At 46.8% G+C, this 24115-nt stretch overlaps 1 protein-coding gene across 1 annotated transcript in view; it reads right to left on the bottom strand.

Moving 5' to 3' along the window:
* Positions 1-14340: 14340 nt before the first annotated feature.
* The window catches only part of LOC116966214 (CD276 antigen homolog), a 68429-nt gene continuing 58654 nt past the window's right edge, over positions 14341-24115 (bottom strand). The window contains exons 4-5 of the mRNA XM_033012362.1: positions 16610-16725; positions 14341-14506 (exon numbers count right to left, since the gene is read on the bottom strand). Of these exons, the coding sequence (XP_032868253.1) occupies positions 14396-14506; positions 16610-16725 (227 nt within the window). The 3' untranslated portion in view covers positions 14341-14395. The remainder of the gene's footprint in view (positions 14507-16609; positions 16726-24115) is intronic.

Below are 24115 nucleotides of genomic sequence, written 5' to 3'. Positions count from 1 at the left end.
TATAAACATTGCATCAGGGTTAAATTCACTGCACACTGGGGGCATGGTTGTAATGCATAGAGTCCTGACTGATGCACAGAGATTATACACTTTAAACTGGGTATAAACATTGCACAGAGGGATATTAACTTTAAACTGGGCGTTTAAACATTGTATTAGGGTCAAATTCACTGCACACTGGGGCATGCTTGCAATGCACAGAGTCCAGGCTGATGCACAGAGATTATACACTTTAAACTGGGTATTGAGCGCCCTGGAGAGGAAAAGATTACAAAAAGTAGTAAACACTGCCCAGTCCATCATCGGCTCTGACCTTCCTTCCATCGAGGGGATTTATCGCAGTCGCTGCCTCAAAAAGGCTGGCAGTATCATCAAAGACCCACACCATCCTGGCCACACACTCATAGAAACATAGAAACATAGTAAATAGGTGTAGGAGTAGAGGCCATTCGGCCCTTCGAGCCTGCACCATTCGCCATTCAATATGATCATGGCTGATCATCCAACTCAGTATCCTGTACCTGCTTTCTCTCCATACCCCCTGATCCCTTTAGTCACAAGGGCCACATCTAACTCCCTCTTAAATATAGCCAATGAACTGTGTGGCCTCAACTACCCTCTGTGGCAGAGAATTCCACAGATTCACCACTCTCTGTGTGGGAAAAAAAATGTTTTCCTCATCTCGGTCCTAAAAGATTTCCCCCTTTTCCTTAAACTGTGACCCCTTGTTCTGGACTTCCCCAACATCAGAAACAATCTTCCTGCATTTAGCCTGTCCAACCCCTTAAGAATTTTGTAAGTTTCTATAAGATCCCCCCTCAATCTTCTAAATTCTAGCGAGTACAAGCCGAGTCTATCGAGTCTTTCTTCATATGAAAGTCCTGACATCCCAACTCATCTCCCTGCTACACAGACACGTCCAGCAGCACAGGTCCAGTCCTTGGAGATCCTGGGTGGAAACAAATACAAATTATTCAGAGCAAGCAGATTGCAGCAACGCAGACACTCGCCAAACCAAATATAGATTTAGACCAACTCTAAAGAACTACATTAGGGTGAATGGAAGGGGCAGGATTCGTAAATTGTAATAAGACCCAAGAGCCATGACTATTAAACTCACTTTCCCTCAGATAACTTTAACCAAGGAATAACTAGGTCAGAAACAGTGCTGGAGGTACTCAGTGGGTCAGGCACCATCTTCCCGACTGCAGAGGAATGGACAGATGTTTCAGATCAGGACCTTTCTTCAGTCTGATGGAGTTGGGAGAAAGCTGGAAAGAGATGGAAGCAGGATAAAGCCTGGTGAGTGATGCTGGATACAGTTGGGGGCTGATTAGCAGATAGGAGAGTAGTGATAAAGGCTAGAGGTGAAGAGGAGACAAGTGTCAGACAAGAAGAGGTGTGACATGCAAAGCCAGAGAGAGGGAACTGGGAAAGAGGGGAATGTGGGACAGGGATGAGCGTACATTAGAGGGGAAAGGAGTAGGGTGACCAGAGTGTTGAGTGAGGTGCACCAGGGTGGGGAGTGTAGGGAAAGAGGGGGTGTCCCTTCATCAGTACACTCATCCCCATCTCCAAATCACATTCCCTTTTATCCCTTCTGGTCCCACTGCACCAGGATACCCGGCCCATTGCATCCGGCCCATTGCACCCGGCTACCCAGCCCATTGCACCCGGCCCACTGCACCCGGCCCATTGCACCCGGCCCACTGCACCCGGCGCACTGCACCCGGCTACTCGGCCCATTGCACCCGGCCCACTGCACCCGGCCCATTACACCCGGCCCACTGCACCCGGCCCACTGCACCCGGCCCACTGCACCCGGCCCACTGCACCCGGCCCCACTGCACCCGGCCCCACTGCACCCGGCCCCACTGCACCCGGCCCACTGCACCCGGCCCCACTGCACCCGGCTACCCAGCCCACTGCACCCGGCCCACTGCACCCCGCGACCATTACACCCGGCCCACTGCACCCGGCCCATTACAACCCGGCCCCACTGCACCGGCCCACTGCACCCGCCCACTGCACCCGGCCCATTACACACCCGGCCCACTGCACCCGGCCACTGCACCCGGCCCATTACACCCGGCCCATTACACCCGGCCCACTGCACCCGGCCCACTGCACCCGGCCCATTACACCCGGCCCACTGCACCCGGCCCACTGCACCCGGCCCATTACACCCGGCCCATTACACCCGGCCCACTGCACCCGGCCCACTGCACCCGGCCCACTGCACCCGGCCCACTGCACTCGGCCCATTACACCCGGATACCCGGCCCATTACACCCGGCCCATTGCACCCGGCCCACTGCACCCGGCCCACTGCACCCGGCCCACTGCACCCGGCCCACTGCACCCGGCCCATTGCACCCGGCCCACTGCACCCGGCCCACTGCACCCGGCCCACTGCACCCGGCCCATTGCACCCGGCCCACTGCACCCGGCCCATTGCACCCGACCCACTGCACCATGTCCATTGCACCCGGCCCACTGCACCCGGATACCCGGCCCACTGCACCCGGCCCACTGCACCATGTCCATTACACCATGCCCATTACACCCGGCCCACTGCACCCGACCCACTGCACCCGTATATCCGGCCCACTGCACCCTCATACCTCGCTCCAGGTTTACATTTCACACCTCTGGAATGTTTTGTCATCTTTTCAACTCTAGCCTTTGTCCTTTTCTCCACCATCTGCCCATCATTCCTTCACCTGTATCCACCCATCACTTGCCAAGCTTTGCCCCATTTCCCTTTTCCGACCTTCTCCCACTACTCCAGTCTGAAGGCTTCCAAGCTGATGTCATCTGTCCATTTCCCCCACAGATGTTGCCTGACCCGCTGAATTCTGCCAGCACTGATTATTTGTTCCATGGCATGGTTAAAGCCCAGAATAAACCCCTGTTAGGATGAAGCCCAAGACAATGAGGAAGTGGGGAGCCTAATGAAGGCAAGTGGATTTGGACAAGGGTAATGATCACATGGGCCAGTCCAAAGTGGCCGTTCCCCAGTCAAGACCTCAGATTGGACGAGTCTTCAGGTCACCGTATCCTCAAGCACAAGTACACACCACGCAAAGCCCAGAGACAGAAGGCAGCGCCATCCAGTCAAGTGGTGTCAGGAGAAGGTGATCACTGGTATCGTGCTGGCGGAGGTGGTATGTGGAACCAATATCTCACCCCTCCCCCATACAACCCCCTCTGTCCCGACCCCCACCCCCCATACATCCCCCTCACAGTCCCCACCCCCCCATACATCCCCCTCACTGTCCCCCACCCCCCATACACCCCCCCCCCACTGTCCCCACCCCCCCACACATCCCCCTCACTGTCCCCACCCCCCCCATACATCCCCCTCACTGTCCCAACCCCCCATACATCCCCCTCACTGTCCCCACCCCCCTCACTGTCCCCACCCCCCCATACACCCCCCTCACTGTCCCCACCCCCCCATACACCCCCCTCACTGTCCCACCCCCCATACATCTCCCACACTGTCCCCACACATCCCCAACACTGTCCCCACCCCCCCCATACAGCCCCCCCTCACTGTCCCCACCCCCCATACATCCCCCCTCACTGTCCCACCCCCCATACATCCCCCTCACTGTCCCCACCCCCCCCCCCCCATACACCCCCCTCACTGTCCCCACCCCCCATACACCCCCCTCACTGTCCCCACCCCCCATACATCCCCCTCACTGTCCCCACCCCCCCCATACATCCCCCTCACTGTCCCCACCCCCCCATACATCCCCCTCACTGTCCCCACCCCCCCACACATCCCCCTCACTGTCCCCACCCCCCCATACATCCCCCTCACTGTCCCCACCCTGACCAACAGCCCCAGGTACAGGCAGAAACTCACTACTAAATAGAGACACAAGTACATACAAGTGATCCCTGTTAAACTCCTTCAAGTAGGCCCAGACCACAACTTTAGTGAATAAACCCTAATGAGGGGAGGGGGCAATGTAATCTTTAAACTAAAGTGGGTCCCAAGCTGAGACAGGCTGAGCCCAATTAGAGAAAACAATTGTTAATCTTTCCCAAACCTTCATCCACACTGAAGCCCAAGAGAAGGTTCTAAACAGGGGCCTTGCCTTTGTACCAACTCCATAACCATATTCACATAGAACAAGTTATATACATAACAAACCAATGTCACGTTAGTGATTTGAAGTCTGCCGACATCCTCCTTCACACTGGACACCTAGAGAGGAAGAGATTCCAATTGAAATTAAATGTCACGAGAAACAGGATCAGCCATTGAAAGGATTGTAGTGAATCCTACAGGGTAGCAGAATACATCGACTACTGTAATTCACTGGCACAGCAACATAGAAACATAAACAATAGGTGCAGGAGTAGAGGCCATTCGGCCCTTCGAGCCTGCACCATTCGCCATTCAATATGATCATGGCTGATCATCCAACTCAGTATCTGTACCTGCCTTCTCTCCATACCCCCTGATCCCTTTAGCCCCAAAGCCACATCTAACTCCCTCTTAAATATAGCCAATGAACTGTGGCCTCAACTACCTTCTGTGGCAGAGAATTCCACAGATTCACCACTCTCTGTGTGTGAAAAAAAATGTTTTTCTCATCTCGGTCCTAAAAGTTTTCCCCCTTATCCTTAAACTGTGTGTGTGGCCCCTAGTTCTGGACTTCCCCAACTTCAGGAACAATCTTCCTGCATCTAGCCTGCCCAACCCCTTAAGAATTTTGTAAGTTTCTATAAGATCCCCCCTCAATCTTCTAAATTCTAGCGAGTACAAGCCGAGTCTATCCAGTCTTTCTTCATATGAAAGTCCTGACATCCCAGGAATTAGTCAGGTGAACCTTCTCTGTACTCCCTCTATGGCAAGAATGTCTTTCCTCAGATTAGGAGACCAAAACCATACGCAATACTCCAGGTGTGGTCTCACCAAGACCCTGTACAACTGCAGTAGAACCTCCCTGCTCCTAGACTCAAATCCCTTTGCTATGAATGCTAACATACCATTCGTTTTCTTCACTGCCTGCTGCACTTTCATGCCTACTAGAGCTCGGTCTAACTCTCTCTTAAATCCATCCAGTGATTTGGCCTCCACTGCCCTCTGTGGCAGGGAATTCCACAAATAAGATTCCAAAGTTACATCCTTTTATTCTGACACTGTGCCCTCTGGTGCGAGACTCTCCCACTAGTGGAAATATCCTTTTAGTTTGGAGATAGAGCACAGAAACAACACAATTCCAGTTGCACCAGAAAAAAATCATCATTAAAAACCCTGGACACTTCAAATGGCAACAATTGAAAGGAAAAGTCAGCAGAATTAATCAAAGATGCAACACAATTCTGTAGAAAGCGATAGTGTTCTCACCGACCTCATGCCCTGGAGATGTAGATCCACATCAGACACAAGGGGAGTCTCCCTGTCTCTACCCTGAGCTCTGCTCCCATCCACAGCCCAGGCCAACGACACTCAGACGCTCCACAACTACACCTTTTATACACAGCAGCTGACAATTTTCTAATCAGCTCCAATCAAGCCAATGGCCACATTAACCCTTCGCCCACCAGTGGCCAATCAATGTTTGTTGCACACATCATGACATCCACCTGGGGCAGTAGTTGTCTGTGGGACAATAATTGGCCAACATGCCCCATCTACACTAGTCCCACCCCGACCAACATGCCCCATCTACACTAGTCCCACCCCGACCAACATGCCCCATCTACACTAGTCCCACCCCGACCAACATGCCCCATCTACACTAGTCCCACCCCAACCAACATGCCCCATCTACACTAGTCCCTCCCCGACCAACATGCCCCATCTACACTAGTCCCACCCCGACCAAAATGCCCCATCTACACTAGTCCCACCCCGACCAACATGCCCCATCTACACTAGTCCCACCCCAACCAACATGCCCCATCTACACTAGTCCCACCCCGACCAACATGCCCCATCTACACTAGTCCCACCCCGACCAACATGCCCCATCTACACTAGTCCCACCCCGACCAACATACCCCATCTACACTAGTTCCACCCCGACCAACATGCCCCATCTACACTAGTCCCACCCCGACCAACATGCCCCGTCTAGACTAGTCCCACCCCGACCAACATGCCCCTTTTACACTTGTCCCACCCCGACCAACATGCCCCATCTACACTAGTCCCACCCGACCAACATGCCCCGTCTACACTAGTCCCACCCCGACCAACATGCCCCATCTACACTAGTCCCACCCCGACCAACATGCCCCATCTACACTAGTCGCACCCCGACCAACATGCCCCATCTACACTAGTCCCATCCCGACCAACATGCCCCATCTACACAGGTCCCACCACGACCAACATGCCCCATCTACACTAGTCCCACCCCGACCAACATGCCCATCTACACTAGTCCCACCCCGACCAACATGCCCCATCTACACTAGTCCCACCTGACCAACATGCCCCATCTACACCAGTCCCACCCCGACCAACATGCCCATCTACACTAGTCCCACCCCGACCAACATGCTCCATCTACACTAGTCCCTCCCCGACCAACATGCCCCATCTACACTAGTCCCACCCCGACCAACATGCCCCATCTAGACTAGTCCCACCCCGACCAACATGCCCCGTCTACACTAGTCCCACCCCGACCAACATGCCCCGTCTACACTAGTCCCACCCCGACCAACATGCCCCATCTACACTAGTCCCACCCCGACCAACATGCCCCTTCTACACTAGTCCCACCCCGACCAACATGCCCCATCTACACTAGTCCCACCCCGACCAACATGCCCCATCTACACTAGTCCCACCCCGACCAACATACCCCATCTACACCAGTCCCACCCCGACCAACATGCCCCATCTACTCTAGTCCCACCCCGACCAACATGCCCCGTCTAGACTAGTCCCACCCCGACCAATATGCCCCTTTTACACTTGTCCCACCCTGACCAACATGCCCGATCTACACTAGTCCCACCCCGACCAACATGCCCCGTCTACACTTGTCCCACCCCGACCAACATGCCCGGTTCTACACTAGTCCCACCCCGACCAACATGCCAATCTACACTAGTCCCATCCCGACCAACATGCCCAGCTACACTAGTCCCACCCCGACCAACATGCCCCATCTACACCAGTCCCACCCCGACCAACATGCCCCATCTATACTAGTCCCACCCCGACCAACATGCCCCATCTACACGAGTCCCACCCCGACCAACATGCCCCATCTACACTAGTCCCACCCCGACCAACATGCCCCATCTACACTAGTCCCACACCAACCAACATGCCCCATCTACACTAGTCCCACCCCGACCAACATGCCCCATCTACACTAGTCCCACCCCGACCAACATGCCCCGTCTACACCAGTCCCACCCCGACCAACATGCCCCATCTACACTAGTCCCACCCCGACCAAAATGTCCCATCTACACTAGTCCCACCCCGACCAACATGCCCCATCTACACTAGTCCCACCCCGACCAACATGCCCCATCTACACTAGTCCCACCCCGACCAACATGCCCCATCTACACTAGTCCCACCCCGACCAACATGCCCCATCTGCACCAGTCCCACCTGCCCACGTTTGGCCCATGTCCCTCCAAACCTATCCTATCCAAGTGTCTCTTAAACGTTGAGATAGTCCCTGCCTCAACGACCTCCTCTGGCAGCTCATTCCATACACCCACCACCCTCTGTGTGGAAAAGTTGCCCCTCAGATTGACATTATTAATGTGAACCATTTGTACACAACTCTGCTGGTGTGAGTAATAAATGAAATGATAGATAGTGGTGGAGCGGTAGAGTTGCTGCCTCACAGCACCAGAGACCCGGGTTCCATCCTGAATACGGGTGCTGTCTGTACGGAGTTTGCACGTTCTGCCAGTGACCTGCGTGGGTTTTCCAAAGACCTGCTGGTTTGTAGGTTAATTGGCTTCTGTAAAATTGTCCCTAATATGTGTAGGATGGAGCTAGTATACGGGGTGATCACTGGTCGACGATGACTTGATGGGCCGAAGGGACTGTTTCCGTGCAGTATTTCTAAAATCTAAACAATACCCGGTGACTTGGCCTCCACCGCCCTCTGTGGCAATGAATTCCACAGATTCACCACCCTCCGGCTACAGAAATTCCTCCTCATCTCCTGTCTAAAGGCATGAGTGGGAAAGGCAGAGAGGGTGAGGGGCCAGAGGTGGGCATGTGGGACTAGCTTCGATAGGCATGGCTGTGTGTGTCTGTGCTGTGGGACTGACTGACGGGGCTCAACAGGGTAGTAGTTTGATGCTTCAGCCTGCAGCAACCCAGGAGAACTGTGTTCCAGATGCTTCATTAGTTTGTTGTTCTGCACATCGATCGGGAGGCGATGAAATCTCCCGTTCACACGCAGGCGCCAGAGCAAACAGTGTACATACAGTGGTGACAAATGCTGTAATAAATGTAATATCCAGTGCAGAACAGTGTACATACAGTGGTGACAAACGCTGTAATAAATGTAATATCCAGTACAGAACATTGTACATACAGTGATGACAAACGCTGTAATAAATGCAATATCCAGTACAGAACATTGTACATACAGTGATGACAAACGCTGTAATAAATGTAATATCCAGTACAGAACAGTGTACATACAGTGGTGATAAACGTTGTAATAAATACATGTCAGCAGCGCGTTAGTTTTTTCAACCTTTTTTTTATTTTTTAGTATGTTTTAAAGTATGTATTTAATGTTGCTTCGTGTGTTTTGTGTGGGGGGCGGTGTGTGTGGGGGGGCGGTGTGTGTGGGGGGGCGGTGTGTGGGGGGCGGTGTGTGGGGGGGTGTGTGTGGGGGATGGTGTGTGTGGGGGGCGGTGTGTGTGGGGGGTGGTGTGTGGGGGGGGGGGTGTGTGGGGGGGTGGTTTGTGGGGGGCGGTGTGTGGGGGGTGGTGTGTGGGGGGCGGTGTGGGGGGGGTGTGGTGTGTGGGGGGTGTGTGGGGGGGGGGGGGGGTGGGGGGGTGTGGGGGGTGGTGTGTGGGGGGTGGTGTGTGGGGGGTGGTGTGGGGGGGGGTGAGGGGGAAACCGCTTCGGTCGCCTCCTCCACGGAGAGGCGAGTTTTTCCAGGTCGCCTTCCCCGTGGCCTAACATCAAGGATCGGCGCGGCCTTTCCCGGAGACGCGCTGGTGCTTTAGCGGCGGGCGCAGCGTGGACCCTCGTTGTGGAGCGGGTGAGCCCTCGCTGGGGCTCGCTGGAGGGGAGCGCTCCGTTTCGCTGGCCCGGTGCAGCCGGCAGCCTGAAGTCGCAGCCTGAAGCCGCTGTCTGCAGAGCTCCAGCTGGTGCGGCGTCTACAGGCCGGGATCCCTCGTGTGGGACCCGGGGGAAGAAGAAGCCATCACTGCCGGTCCGCGGCCAACTTCTACCGCGGGGCCGGCATGGACTCAGCATCACCCCTGGAGGGGAGCTTCGACCGCCTGCCCTGCAGTCTACGGTGCTTCTGGCTGCGGCGGAGACTTTAAATCTTGACCGCCGGCCTGCGACCTACAACAACTTAAAGCCGCGGTCTCCAGTGAGGAAGATCCGATCCTGGACTGACTCTGGACTCTGGTCCTGTCCACGGGGGGGAAATGGAGGAGGACTGGCCAAATGTTGTGCCTTCCACCACAGTGATGAATGCTGTGGTGGATGTTTGTGTTACATTTTTATTGTGGTTGTGTGTTCTTTATTATTGTATCGCTGCTGACAACCCAAATTCCACCGACCCTGGTTGTGTGGCAATAAATTATATCTATCTAATTATATCTATATCCAATGCAGAACAGTGCAAGATTGTGTTGCCCGGGGTAGCACAAGTTAAATAAAATATACTCAGACCAAGTTATAAAACTTTATCAACACACAAAACAATTACATTTTGAATTCGGTGATAAACCACAAAAACTATTAGCACGTCAGCTTTGTAAACTAGACGGGGAAAAACAGTTTACAAAATTAGATCAGATCCGATATTAACACTGCCCAAATATATCAATGACAAATTCTTACAATACTATTAAACACATTACTCAACTAAAGTGACAGAACTATCAGCAGGAATGGAAGCATTTCTACAGAAATGTAATCTTACGGGTTTAGATCTCAAAGAGAGAGAATCACTAGGTGTTGAAATAACGGTAAAATATAACGAAGAGTCAATTAGATGTTTAAAAAACGGAAAGGCCACAGGTCCTGATGGCCTAAGTTCTGAATTTTATTTAAAAAATTATGATCTGATCTCTCCACGCTTACAAACACTGTATAAATACGCCTACATTCAACAGAAACTGCCAGAAACTTTAAATGAATCCACAATAACACTTATACCAAAAACTGATAAGGATCTTGAAGACCCAGGTTCATATAGAGCAATAGCTCTCTTAAATACTGATCAGAAAATATGAACCAAAATCCTATCTCATAGATTGAGTTTAGTGATTAACAAATTAATACACCCCGACCAAACAGGTTTTATTCCAAAACGTTATTCATTTTATAATCTGAGAAGACTATTCAATATTATATACTCAAATACAATTGCTAATGCAGACCTAGCAATCATTTCGTTAGATGCTGAAAAAGCATTTGACCAGGTAGAATGGTCATATTTATTTTAAGTGATGGAAACATTTCAACTAGGGGAGAAATACTGCACATGGGTTAAACTTTTATATTCTAACCCAACAGCTAGAATATTAACAAACCAAATGTTATCAACTAAATTTAATCTTTCTAGAGGTTGTAGACAAGGATGCCCGCTATCCCCATTATTATTTGCTCTTGCAATTGAACCACTAGCAGAAAACATTAGAGCCCATCCAGAAATACACGGGTATAATACTAAAGACACAATGAATAAAATCTCTTTATATGCGGATGATGTATTAATATATATTACAAAGCCAGAAACTAGTTTTCCAAACCTATTAAATCTAATAACTCAATTTGGTCAGTTTTCGGGATATAGAATTAATTGGAATACAAGCGAAATCATGCCAATAACGGAACTCAATTTACATACATTACAACAATGCCCTTTTAAAATAGTGAAGGAAAAATTTAAATATTTAGGAATTTATGTAACTAAGACATATACTTCTTTATTTAAAATAAACTTCCCACCTTTACTGAATAAACTACATAAGAATATTCATTATTGGAAAACACTTCCCATTTCAATGTTTGGTAGAATTAATGCTATAAAAATGATCTTTTTACCGCAATTACTTTACCTATTTCAATCAATTCCGATATATCTCCCAAAATGTTATTTTAAAAAGGTCGATTCCATTGTTACAAGCTTCATCTGGGATTATAAAAATCATAGAATAAGCAAAAAACATGTATGTAAATCAAAGACAAATGGAGGTTTAGCCTTTCCAAATGTTCTGTTTTATTTTTGGGCAGTCCATATTAAAAACATGAATTTCTGGCTGGAAGAAATGGATCAGCAACCAGATTAGTTAAGGATGGAAAAGGAAGACTGTTTGCCTTATGAAATTGGTTCGATTATATTTGCTCCCACAAAACTGCACAAAAAACCCTATAATACATAGTGGTATACGAATCTGGAAACAATTAAAAAAAGCTTTAAAATTGGATAATATATCACTCTGTTCCCCCATTGTAAACAATCCTTTATTTCAACCATCCATATTGGATATAGGTTTTACACAATGGAAAAATTGTGGAATTAAAAAGATGCGACATCTTTATAGGAAAGGCACTTTTCTCTCATTTCAGGAGTTACAACAAATCTACGGTTTACACTCAAATAACCTTTTCAGATATCTACAATTTAGAGATTATGTTAAATCTAATACACAAGATTATAGGACTAAGGAGCCAGAAATCCTTGATGAATGTTTGACCAAACATCCTAATACAAAAAAATTAATAGCTTATATTTATAACATCCTCTTAGACAGCGAGGTCCCATCGATGGAATTATATAGACACACATGGGAAAATGAATTAGGCCATCCTATAACAAAAGATATTTGGGATGAAAGTCTACAACATATACATCAATACTCGTTAAATCCCAGACATGCTTGAATACAATTTAAAGTATTACACAGATTACATTACTCCAAAACAAAACTAATTAGAATTTTCCCACATATCTCTCCTATCTGTGATAAATGTCAGCATCTAGAGGCTAACCCAGCACATACTTTTGTAAACTGTATAAAAATCAAACATTTCTGGATTGATATTTTTAGAATAATTTCAGGTTATTAATACTAAATTAGATCCCAATTCAAAACTAAAAATACTTGACATAACAGAACAAAGTCTAACACTCACAACAAACCAAAGAGACTTTCTTGATTACAGTATAATTACTGGGAAAAAATTAATACTAACATTTTAGAAAGGCCCTATAACCCCCACAATTAAAATGTGGATTATGGAAATGTCGGAGACCCTACACCTGGAAAGAATCAGATTTGTCTTAATGGACAAACAAGAACTTTTTGTTAGAATATGGTCTCCATTCATTGACTATTTGAAGGGGTAGATCGGTCTAGCACGGGAACCTAATCGAAGCTTGAACTCAGGATTAGATGAAAGTTATACTTTATAATCCGCAAACCTATCTCCAATGATGTATTATTAGTAAATCATTCCATTATTTTATTTATCTTGACATTTGTGGGGGGTCTTTCCCCTTTCTCTCTTACTTTCTATCTTAAAAAAACAAACTAGAAGCAGAACCAATCCACAACTGCTAATAACTGATATACATGAAATGTTTGCTTCTAATAAAAATAATAAATACAAATAACAAGTTGGAATGTATTGTCACATGCACCAATTAAGGTCCAGTGATATTTGCGTTACCACACAGCCACGCTGAGTAAAAAGCAACAAGACACACAGCCACATAAAATAAAATCTAACATCAACATCCACCACAGTGGAATCCACATTCCTCACTGTGATGGAAGGTAATAAAATTCAATCATCTTCCCCTTTTGTTCACCCGTGGTCGGTCGGGGCTGTTGAACCCTCCGCAGTCGCCGCTCGCTCACTGCCGGCCGACACACGACATAAAAGTCCCTTTAAACTTCCATGATCCAAAGACATCCTCATGAAGAAGGCCTACGCTTGGACAGATATCCAGCCAGAAGATGCGAAAGCATTGCAGGAGTTGGCGATATTTTATACAAGCATGAAATAAATGACTACACTCTTAGACCACATGCAAGAAATGAATGTTGTCGGCAATATGAAAATGATCACTCTAAAACTGTCCTATAGACTTAGAGAAAAGATAAAGCTGGTCTGTTAGAGGAAAATGAGAATGGAGAGGCCATGCTTCCTGATCTGGGGAACTTCATAGAAAAGCAAGTGCGGTTCATGTCAAATTTACACTGTGGGAATATTCAAGATCCTAAACCAATCGCAACTGTCAAAGGTTTTACCTTTACTAAAACAAAAGGAAGATCAGGATCTGAGGGAAGTAGTTTTGTTTCCGCTGTAAATACCTGCAGAAACGAAAGGCCAAAAGGAAGAAGATACATCTACTGTTAAACCAAGATGGTTCTGCTTGTCATCCAGCGAGAAGAAGATACATCTACTGTTAAACCAAGATGGTTCTGCTTGTCATCCAGTGAGAAGATACATCTACTGTTAAACCAAGATGGTTCTGTTTGTCATCCAGTGAGAAGATACATCTACTGTTAAACCAAGATGGTTCTGTTTGTCATCCAGTGAGAAGATACATCTACTGTTAAACCAAGATGGTTCTGCTTGTCATCCAGCGAGAAGATACATCTACTGTTAAACCAAGATGGTTCTACTTGTCATCCAGTGAGAAGAAGACAGAGGAATGACAAAGAGATGGCCCACGAGGGAAGGGAAGGGAAGGGAAGGGGGGCTGTTGATGACTGGTCAGCTCAGACCTTGTATCCTATCCCACGAATGGACACCACATTCTTGACATGGCCAAGGAGAGATTGTAATAGGAATACTTCTCCATCCGTTTCCCACCACAGATGGCTGACCTGCTGAGATCTACCGGCACTTTGGTGGGGAATGGACAGGTGACGTGTCGGGTCTGGACCCTTCTTTGGACTGATGGAGTCGGGGGAGAAAGCTGGAAAAAAGAGATGGGGCTGGGACAGACTCCACGACTTGATTAGGAGGGGGGAGGTCTCCTTAATTTGGGGTCTGTGTACAAGACAGACTTACGACAGTTCGGAGAGATGACCAAACAAGCACAAAGCAAATGCACAATAAACCCACAAATCTATTTCCAAAGTCTCCGTTCGGTCTCGATATTTTTGTAGGAATACAGATTTCCTTGGACATGAGCCTGATGGGCTGAACGGCCTCTTCTGCGCTGGGTCATTCATTCTGATCCCTCAGATCTGGGTCAGAATTCAGGGTCTGCATTGTGACAGCTTCGTTTGAATTGTTTGTGACATTTCCTGTAACTTCCCGTGGATTTCTGCAGCTCTGTATCAAACAAGAGCAACAAATATGCTTTAAAATAAAGAGTTTATCCTGCAATGATAAACAATAGGCTGGAAGTGATAGGTAAGAGGGAGTTTGGAGACAACGTTGGGAACATTTACATGGCCATTTCATGTAAACATAAACACTCATTAGGAGAACGAGGAGTTCTGTAGCCCCATTGAAGGATGGATGTGAAGGCTTTGGAGAAGATGCAGAAGAGATTTACCAGGATGTCGTCTGCATTTGAGTGGGAATAAAATGCAACATTTATGAAGTTTTATGAAGGGTTGTGGTAGAAACAGCTCTGAGAGTGGCGTTTAAGAGGTTTTTAGATAGTTAGATAGGCTCATTAATATGCAGGGAGTGGAGAGGTTTGGATCATGAGCAGGTTTTTAAGATAGGCACATTATTTAGATAGGCACATTATTTAGATAGGCACATTATTTAGATAGGCACATTATTTAGATAGGCACATTATTTAGATAGGCACATTATTAGATAGGCACATTATTTAGATAGGTACATTATTTAGATAGATAGGTACATTATTTAGATAGGCACATTATTTAGATAGGCACATTACTTAGATAGATAGGCACATTATTTAGATAGGCACATTATTTAGATAGGTACATTATTTAGATAGGCACATTATTTAGATAGATAGGCACATTATTTAGATAGGCACATTATTTAGATAGGCACATTGTTTAGATAGGCACATTATTTAGATAGATAGGCACATTATTTAGATAGGCACATTATTTAGATAGGCACATTATTTAGATAGATAGGCACATTATTTAGATAGGCACATTATTTAGATAGGCACATTATTTAGATAGGCACATTATTTAGATAGGCACATTATTTAGATAGATAGGCACATTATTTAGATAGGCACATTATTTAGATTGGTGTATTATTTAGATAGGCACATTATTTAGATAGATAGGCACATTATTTAGATAGGCACATTATTTAGATAGGCACATTATTTAGATAGGCACATTATTTAGATAGGCACATTATTTAGATAGGCACATTATTTACATAGGCACATTATTTAGATAGGCACATTATTTAGATAGGCACATTATTTAGATAGGCACATTATTATGCAGGGAACGGAGAGATTTGGATCATGAGTAGACAAAAGGAATTAGTATAAATTAGCATCATGATCAACATCGACATTATGGGCCAAAAGGGGCTAATTCTGTGGTATCCGGACGTGGCATCGAAGGACGAGAAGTCGAAGCCAAATAACCGAATGGAAACAAAATCGAAACGCCAAATAACCGAAAGTATACGAAGCGGAAACGCCAATAAACCAAATGGCCGCTCTGCCGAAACATCAAATCATGGACATGATGTCGCCGGGGGTTGGGACTTGTCAGCAATTGTTCCAGACCCCCAGCGTCCATCACATCACTGGCCGGTGGAGACGGGAGGGTGGGGGTCATTTTCACACACAAGCCATTATTTTACTTTTCGGCAGAGCGGTCATTTGGTGAGTTGGCTTGTAGGTGACGCAGCCATTCGGATCGTTGGCGTTTCAACTACGTTTCCATTCGGCTATTTGGCATTTCAGCTTCGTTTCCATTCGGTTATTTGGCATTTCAGCTTCGTTTCCATTCGGTAATTTGGCGTTTCAGCTACGTTTCCATTCGGCTATTTGGCATTTCAGCTTCGTTTCCATTCGGTTATTTGGCATTTCAGCTTCGTTTCCATTCGGTAATTTGGCGTTTCAGCTACGTTTCCATTCGGTTATTTGGCGTTTCAGCTACGTTTCCATTCGGTTATTTGGCGTTTCAGCTACGTTTCCATTCGGTTATTTGGCATTTCAGCTACGTTTCCATTCGGCTATTTGGCGTTTCAGCTACGTTTCCATTCGGTTATTTGTCTTCGACTTCTTTGCTTCAGATTCTCATCCTTCGATGCCACGTCCACACACTATTTCTGTGCTGCACTGTTCGATACAAAAACACTAAAATACAGATTGTCATCACTCTAATATGTTCTGTGAACAGCCATTTCCTCAATGTCAGAGACAGCCCGCCATTGGTTTCTGATATATTGAAAAGCTCATGAAATTCTCACCCTGTTCATCCTCCACGAGCAGCAAATTAGTCCAAGAGCAACGGCCAGTTTAATCACCAAGTAGCCCAGAACTATGATGATCCTAATGTCTGTGAAGGACGAAATGTCTAATGATCCTGTGAAGGACAAAATTGACATTTTAATTTCCTTTCTCCACCGTGTTTCATAATTAAATACTCCTGTCTGTGATGTGACAACATTCTGAATTAGACACTGGGACACAGTGAGAAATATTTGTGCCACGTCTAAGACCAGGGTACATTTTATTTCGTGTCCATAACATCTGAGTACTTCTGTTTGATATTTTCTGCTTCATTACTTTTGGAACATTGTGAATATGTTTTGGGTCTGAATATACACAACATAGGTTGATCTATTATCTAAACTGATGTCAACCAGGTGTCTACACAAGAGGGCTTGGATACAGATTCACAGCTCAAACTCTGCAGGATCTGAATTCTTACTCTGGGCCGTATTGCCTGAGGAGCTAATAGGGTCATAGAGTGATACAGTGTGGAAACAAATCTGTCAGCCCAACTTACATGTCCCAGTTACACTAGTCCCACCTCCCCCAAGCTTGGTCCATATCCCTACAAACCTGTTCTATCCATTACCCAGTGAGGTGTGAGAGGCATGTCTCATTCACTTGGGTTTATTTAAAGCAATGTCCATTTTATAAAGGTGTAATCTTGCTTCAATGTTACCCTCATGTATGGGTTTGAAAGATCTGTGTTTCTGTAACATGTAAACACAAAATACTTCATATTTGTTGTTGCTTTATTCACTGATATAACATTATGCCATCAATTGACAGGCTCCAGTGAAGTTACACTTTGATCTGTAGCATTGGGCATTGATGGAAATATGGGAGACTTTGAGAGAAATTGTTTTATTTAGGATTATACAGGGAAAAGGGGTGGAAGTTTGCAACCTTCACGTGGTCCGCCCTGTGTCAACTAATGCAATCAACTCGACGTGTACAAACGGAAGATCAAATAGAACAAGTTGTCCAACAACTTTAGGCTGTGCACGCCACACGCAAGAAGAAGAGAATACAGGAAAAAGTAGAATTAATATTCCAGCAGTGGTTGAAGGTTGTTATTGGTCCTTGTGAAATCTGCGGTTAGAATTTTGTTTGGAAATGCCTCTAATGTCAAGTATTTAATACAGTCAAGGTACAACTATATTCCCCTTTCAAATGTCAGGACATCAAAACTCAATCATGACTCTAAGTATGAAGAACAAATCCTTATCACTTACCACGGGTCTTCTGATAGTACGGGACAAAAAGCCGGGGCAGGTCTTGATGAAACAAAACACATCTCCAGTTCCCTCTGCCTCTCTCAGCTTTCTGAATAACCAGACTCAGTGAATTCTCTTTCCCAGTCAGTGCCTTTTCTCCAACACGTTTGCCATCACCATTGATCCAAACCAGTCTCATTGGCCCAGTGACGTGAGACACAGAGCAGGTCAGGGTAACGTTGTCTCCCTCAGTCACTGCATCAGACGGTTCAGCTGTGACTGTGGAAACAAGCAGGTTGTTTACATTTTAAACAATAAGTTCATCAGTAAACTCAGTGGCAACATTCTGACTCCTACCTTTCACTGTGATTAGATAAATTCTGGGAAATAGATTTCGTTCCAGAAAACAGGCGTAAACTCCGGCATCTTGAAACACAACGGGGACAATCCTCACATTGAAATCCTTGCCATCGTAGAGTTTCCCTGAGGTCACCAGTCGATTCACGAAGTTGGTTCCATTGACATTGATGATGGGCTGAGAACGTTCTGCAGATGCTATTAATTTCAGCTGTTGTTGGGGATGAGGTGACCAGGTCCACTCAGCACGGGAATAGCCATCACCATAACTACCAGAACAAACCAGGTGAAGTTCACTGTGACCGGTGCTGGAGCGGTAAAGTGTGTATATCCCATTATATAAATCTGTATCAGAGAGACAGAGGATAACTCCTTTCAGTATTACAGTTACTGTGCCATACACAGATTCTCAACCGTATTCTTATAAACATTTGTGGTGTTTTGTTCAACTGATCAAGTTTCAAATGTAACATCTTTCATGAATGCCGCACTAAACTCATCAGATCTTTATAAAATACAATGTGCTGTACGGCAGTAAGTTGCAGTGAAGTTTGGATATTCCACTCTACATTTCAACATGAGGTTGGCCCCCACACCCGGACTGTCCGGGAATGTCCCGGGATGGAATGAAACCTCCCGGAGACTCCCGAGAGCGGTGTGGGAGGTGAATGTCTCTGTCAGTCTGCAGAAGGTGGTTCAGGTTCAGGTTCAGGTTCAGGTTCGGGTTCAGGTTCAGGTTCGGGTTCGGGTTCAGGTTCGGGTTCGGGTTCAGGTTCAGGTTCAGGTTCAGGTTCAGGTTCAGGTTCAGCTTCAGGTTCGGGTTCAGGTTCGGGTTCAGGTTCAGGTTCAGGTTCGGGTTCAGGTTCAGGTTCAGCTTCAGGTTCGGGTTCGGGTTCAGGTTCAGGTTCAGGTTCGGGTTCAGGTTCGGGTTCGGGTTCAGGTTCGGGTTCAGGTTCAGGTTCAGGTTCGGGTTCAGGTTCGGGTTCAGGTTCGGGTTCAGGTTCGGGTTCAGGTTCGGGTTCAGGTTCAGGTTCAGGTTCGGGTTTAGGTTCGGGTTCGGGTTCAGGTTCAGGTTCAGGTTCAGGTTCAGGTTCAGCTTCAGGTTCGGGTTCAGGTTCGGGTTCAGGTTCAGGTTCGGGTTCAGGTTCAGGTTCGGGTTCAGGTTCGGGTTCAGGTTCGGGTTCAGGTTCGGGTTCAGGTTCGGGTTCGGGTTCAGGTTCGGGTTCAGGTTCAGGTTCGGGTTCGGGTTCGGGTTCAGGTTCAGGTTCAGGTTCGGGTTCAGGTTCAGGTTCGGGTTCAGGTTCGGGTTCAGGTTCAGGTTCAGGTTCGGGTTCAGGTTCGGGTTCAGGTTCGGGTTCAGGTTCAGGTTCAGGTTCAGGTTCGGGTTCAGGTTCAGGTTCGGGTTAAGGGTCGGGTTCGGGTTCAGGTTCAGGTTCAGGGTCAGGTTCGGGTTCAGGTTCAGGTTCGGGTTCAGGTTCAGGTTCGGGTTCAGGTTCGGGTTCGGGTTCAGGTTCAGGTTCAGGTTCGGGTTCAGGTTCAGGTTCGGGTTCAGGTTCAGGTTCGGGTTCAGGTTCGGGTTCAGGTTCAGGTTCGGGTTAAGGTTCGGGTTCGGGTTCAGGTTCAGGTTCAGGTTCGGGTTCAGGTTCAGGTTCAGGGTCAGGTTCAGGTTCAGGCTGTGGACAGAAGCAGCCCAGAGGATGCCTGCACGGGGACTGACCCGGACAAGATGGCACTTCAAGTGGGTCGGCACATTCCCATTATTCCCACCATCCCGCTCCCATTCACACCCATTGATTCCCTGTCCTTCCCTGTTCCCGGGTCCTGCTCCCAGCTGAATGCTGATCCCAAGCCCGAGTCTGCAGCAGCTGGAATCACTTCAAGCAACACCAGACTCGGAGAGAAGGGTCAGTGTGGGGAGAGGGGATGGATTGTTGTTCTGTGTTGATGTGTGGGTCGGGACCCCCAGTGTGTGTGTGAGCAGCAAGTGCTGGTGACTACACTTTCTATCTGACACTTTGACGTGAGTCCTGTATCTGTATCTCAGTCTCAGATACTGGAGCATTGATGACAAGATGAGTCCTGTATCTCAGTCTCAGATACTGGAGCATTGATGGCAAGATGAGTCCTGTTTCTCAGTCTCAGATACTGGAGCATTGATGGCAAGATGAGCCCTGTATCAGTATCTCAGTCTCAGATACTGGAGCATTGATGGCAAGATGAGTCCTGTATCTCAGTCTCAGATACTGGAGCAATGATGGCAAGATGAGTCCTGTATCAGTATCTCAGTCTCAGATACTGGAGCATTGATGACAAGATGAGTCCTGTATCTCAGTCTCAGATACTGGAGCATTGATGGCAAGATGAGTCCTGTTTCTCAGTCTCAGATACTGGAGCATTGATGGCAAGATGAGTCCTGTATCAGTATCTCAGTCTCAGATACTGAAGCATTGATGGCAAGATGAGCCCTGTATCAGTATCTCAGTCTCAGATACAGGAGCATTGATGACAAGATGAGTCCTGTATCAGTATCTCAGTCTCAGATACTGGAGCATTGATGGCAAGATGAGCCCTGTATCAGTATCTCAGTCTCAGATACTGGAGCATTGATGGCAAGATGAGTCCTGTATCTCAGTCTCAGATACTGGAGCATTGATGACAAGATGAGTCCTGTATCAGTATCTCAGTCTCAGATACTGGAGCATTGATGGCAAGATGAGTCCTGTATCAGTATCTCAGTCTCAGATACTGGAGCATTGATGGCAAGATGAGCCCTGTATCAGTATCTCAGTCTCAGATACTGGAGCATTGATGGCAAGATGAGTCCTGTATCTCAGTCTCAGATACTGGAGCATTGATGACAAGATGAGTCCTGTATCAGTATCTCAGTCTCAGATACTGGAGCATTGATGGCAAGATGAGTCCTGTATCTCAGTCTCAGATACTGGAGCATTGATGACAAGATAAACTGACAAAATACTTTACTGAACAATGGTTACAGAAAGACATCGCCCTCCTGTGCTGTGTGTGTGTCTGTCACACAGAGACAAGCAGGCAGCTGCTCCACACAGAGACTTTCTGGAAACTTCTCCCTGATCATTGCAGCATTTTATACTGGAGAGCAGTTGGTCACTGCCGCAGTTCTTCACAGAGCGCACATATAATATTACAAGAAGCACCGTGATACAAGTGTCTACTTGATACCCAATGGGAGGTGTGAACACTTACACTTGTCTACAGTAAAACCTGTGTTACTTGTGTGAAGAATGTTTCCGTTTTCCCGCACTTCACACACATACAGCTTCCCATCCTCCACTGTAACGTGTTGAACCATCAGATAGACCGTGTTATCCAGGCGGATCTGATCAGTGTTGCTCCTGTTCTGCTGGGACGAGTCCATGGGTCTCCAGTGAAGACTGACTGTATCTGAGAGTCTGGAGATGGTGCAGCTGAGTGTAACGTCACTGCCCAGCAGAGGCCACTGTGGACTTGCCTCAACTGTGAAAAACAGATCAATGAGATTCAGAGTGAGTAGTGGTTTATACAAGTCTAGACCCAGATAGGACAATGACATTGTTGCTTGCTGCAGCACAACAGAATATTGTAGGCATTAATACAGAACAGATCAATGTGTCCATTACCATAGAATATTTATATATACACACATAAATAAACAGATAAAGTACAATAGGCTGTTATAGTTCAGAGTTTGTTTGAAGTTGTGTTTAATAGTCTGATGGCTGTGGGGAAGATGCTGTTCCTGAACCTGGATGTTGCAGATTTCAGGCTCCTGTAGTGAGTAGTGGTTTATACGTCTAGTCCCAGATAGGACAATGACATTCTTGCTTGCTGCAGCACAACAGGATATTGTAGGCATCAATACAGAACAGATCAATGAGATTCAGAGTGAGTAGTGGTTTGGACAAGTCCAATGACTGGGCTCAATCTCACCTCAACTGAAAACCTAGACCCACCCCTCATCCTTCTAAACTCCAGCTAGTCCAAGCCCAGAGCCACAAACACTCATCACCCCCTGGGGCATTTTGATAAAGGTTCGTTTTATTTTGCATTACTTCAGACTGCAAACTCTGCATACTATGTTCTGTGTGCTTAAGCAAAGCAAGAATTTCATTGTCCTATACAGGGACACATGACAATAAACTCACTTGAACTTGAACTTGCACCATTCTGCTCTTTTGCTTTTGTTGCATTTTTTAATGCACCTTTTATTATAATTGACTTTATCTGAACAATGAATGTGTTTTACCCAAATGTTATGACAATAAACTAATATGAATCTAAATCTGAATGTGATATTGTTCAGACTACACAGACATAGTGTTATTGATCCTCACGTTGGCAGTGTTCACACATTGTGTACACATAACACTCTAGACACTCATGCTGCATCCTGAGATTCAAGTGTTTCAGAGGTTTGTACATTAGATTTAGCACGGTGGGGTCTAGTGGCAGGAGGTCCATGGACTGTAGTTTTATTCCACAATGCCTTTGCTTTGTCTGCACTGATCTTCAGTGTGTCCCTCAGCACGTACTCCTGCAGCCTAGAATATTCTGCAATGGAGATTTCGCTGGGGAAAACATGAAGATCAAAGTCGTTGGATCCAACCTCATTCACTGTATCTCAGCAAACGTTAGAGCAATGACCAAATCCCAATCCCTTTCCACCTGTGGAGAATTATCTATAGGAGGCAAAGGCCTTGTTCATCCTCTGCTAAAGCTCCCAAGCTGTTGGAATGGTTCTGAGTGGCACCAACTTTTAGAAGTAAACTTCATTTATTAATATTGAATATTTCATTTTTGTTTATCATGAAAGAGTTTAATTCTACAATAAGGATTAGTTTTGATTCCTGAAGAATCTCCACCCCTGCAGGCCCCGGATCCTGGAACAGTTTTCCCAGTGCCAGTGTTGGGGAATATCAGCATATTCCTGCTCCAGTCCTGGTCTCCACATGGAGAAGTGAAGGGGAGCGCTGGCAGATTCACCGCAAGAACTGTCAGCAAGTTGTGGAGTTCCTCGTTGTGAAACACATGGGTGGCAGTCCTGAAGCTGTTCATATTCACACAGGTAAATGCCGGCTGTTCACTGTGACACTGCTGGTGCAACCGGCAACACTCTGACCAGTGAATGAAAACAATGTTTAGATGTAACTGGATTGATACGTTTGTCCATTTGTCCCTGTCCTGTCTCCCCCGATCGCCCTCAAGGTGGGAACTCTCCCACCAGTGTAAGTTCCACAGATGATGGACTTCCTCTGGGATCACAACCAAGTGAGGCATGGACCTGGTTCACTGGGTAACATTGAGCAGCAGTGTCACTCACTCGACAATCTCACCCCAAGGCCCACAGAATCAATGAAGACAAATCTTTCCCCCAATTGTTTCATTGGGAGATTCATCAGGTGAAAGAAGTCTCACAATTCCCGCCATATTTCATCATTACATGTGACATTATTTACAGAGAAACATATTGTTGATCCATGTCTCACCCACTCACCTTTCATCCCATATATTTCATATTGTTTCAGGATCTGGTTCCTCGGATGAGTTTCAGTCAAAGTGAACAATCCTGACCATTTAAATCTGGGTTTTGTTATTGCCAGATTACCAGTATGGTCATCCACATCCACCTCCTGGTTCTTGTCTGTGTTTACCCAGCCATTGCCCCACTGTTTGCTCCACGTGCCGTTGTACTGGACGCGGAGAGTTATCACTGTCTGTTTTCCCCGCCCTGAGTGTGGTTCCCATTCCCAGACAACAGTGTCACTCCCAGGATTGTCCGGTCCGTTTAACACAATGTCGCCTTCATTATCCAAGAAATAAATCTGATTTCTGATTCCTGTTGAAATAGGAAAATTGTAGGAATGAACATTTTAAGCACATTTCCTCCAC

Source organism: Amblyraja radiata, chromosome 36 (genome assembly GCF_010909765.2).
Source record: "Amblyraja radiata isolate CabotCenter1 chromosome 36, sAmbRad1.1.pri, whole genome shotgun sequence".
Classification (NCBI taxonomy): domain Eukaryota; kingdom Metazoa; phylum Chordata; class Chondrichthyes; order Rajiformes; family Rajidae; genus Amblyraja; species Amblyraja radiata.
The sequence above is the reverse complement of the archived record's forward strand: the minus strand, read 5'-3'. Positions and strand labels throughout refer to the sequence as shown.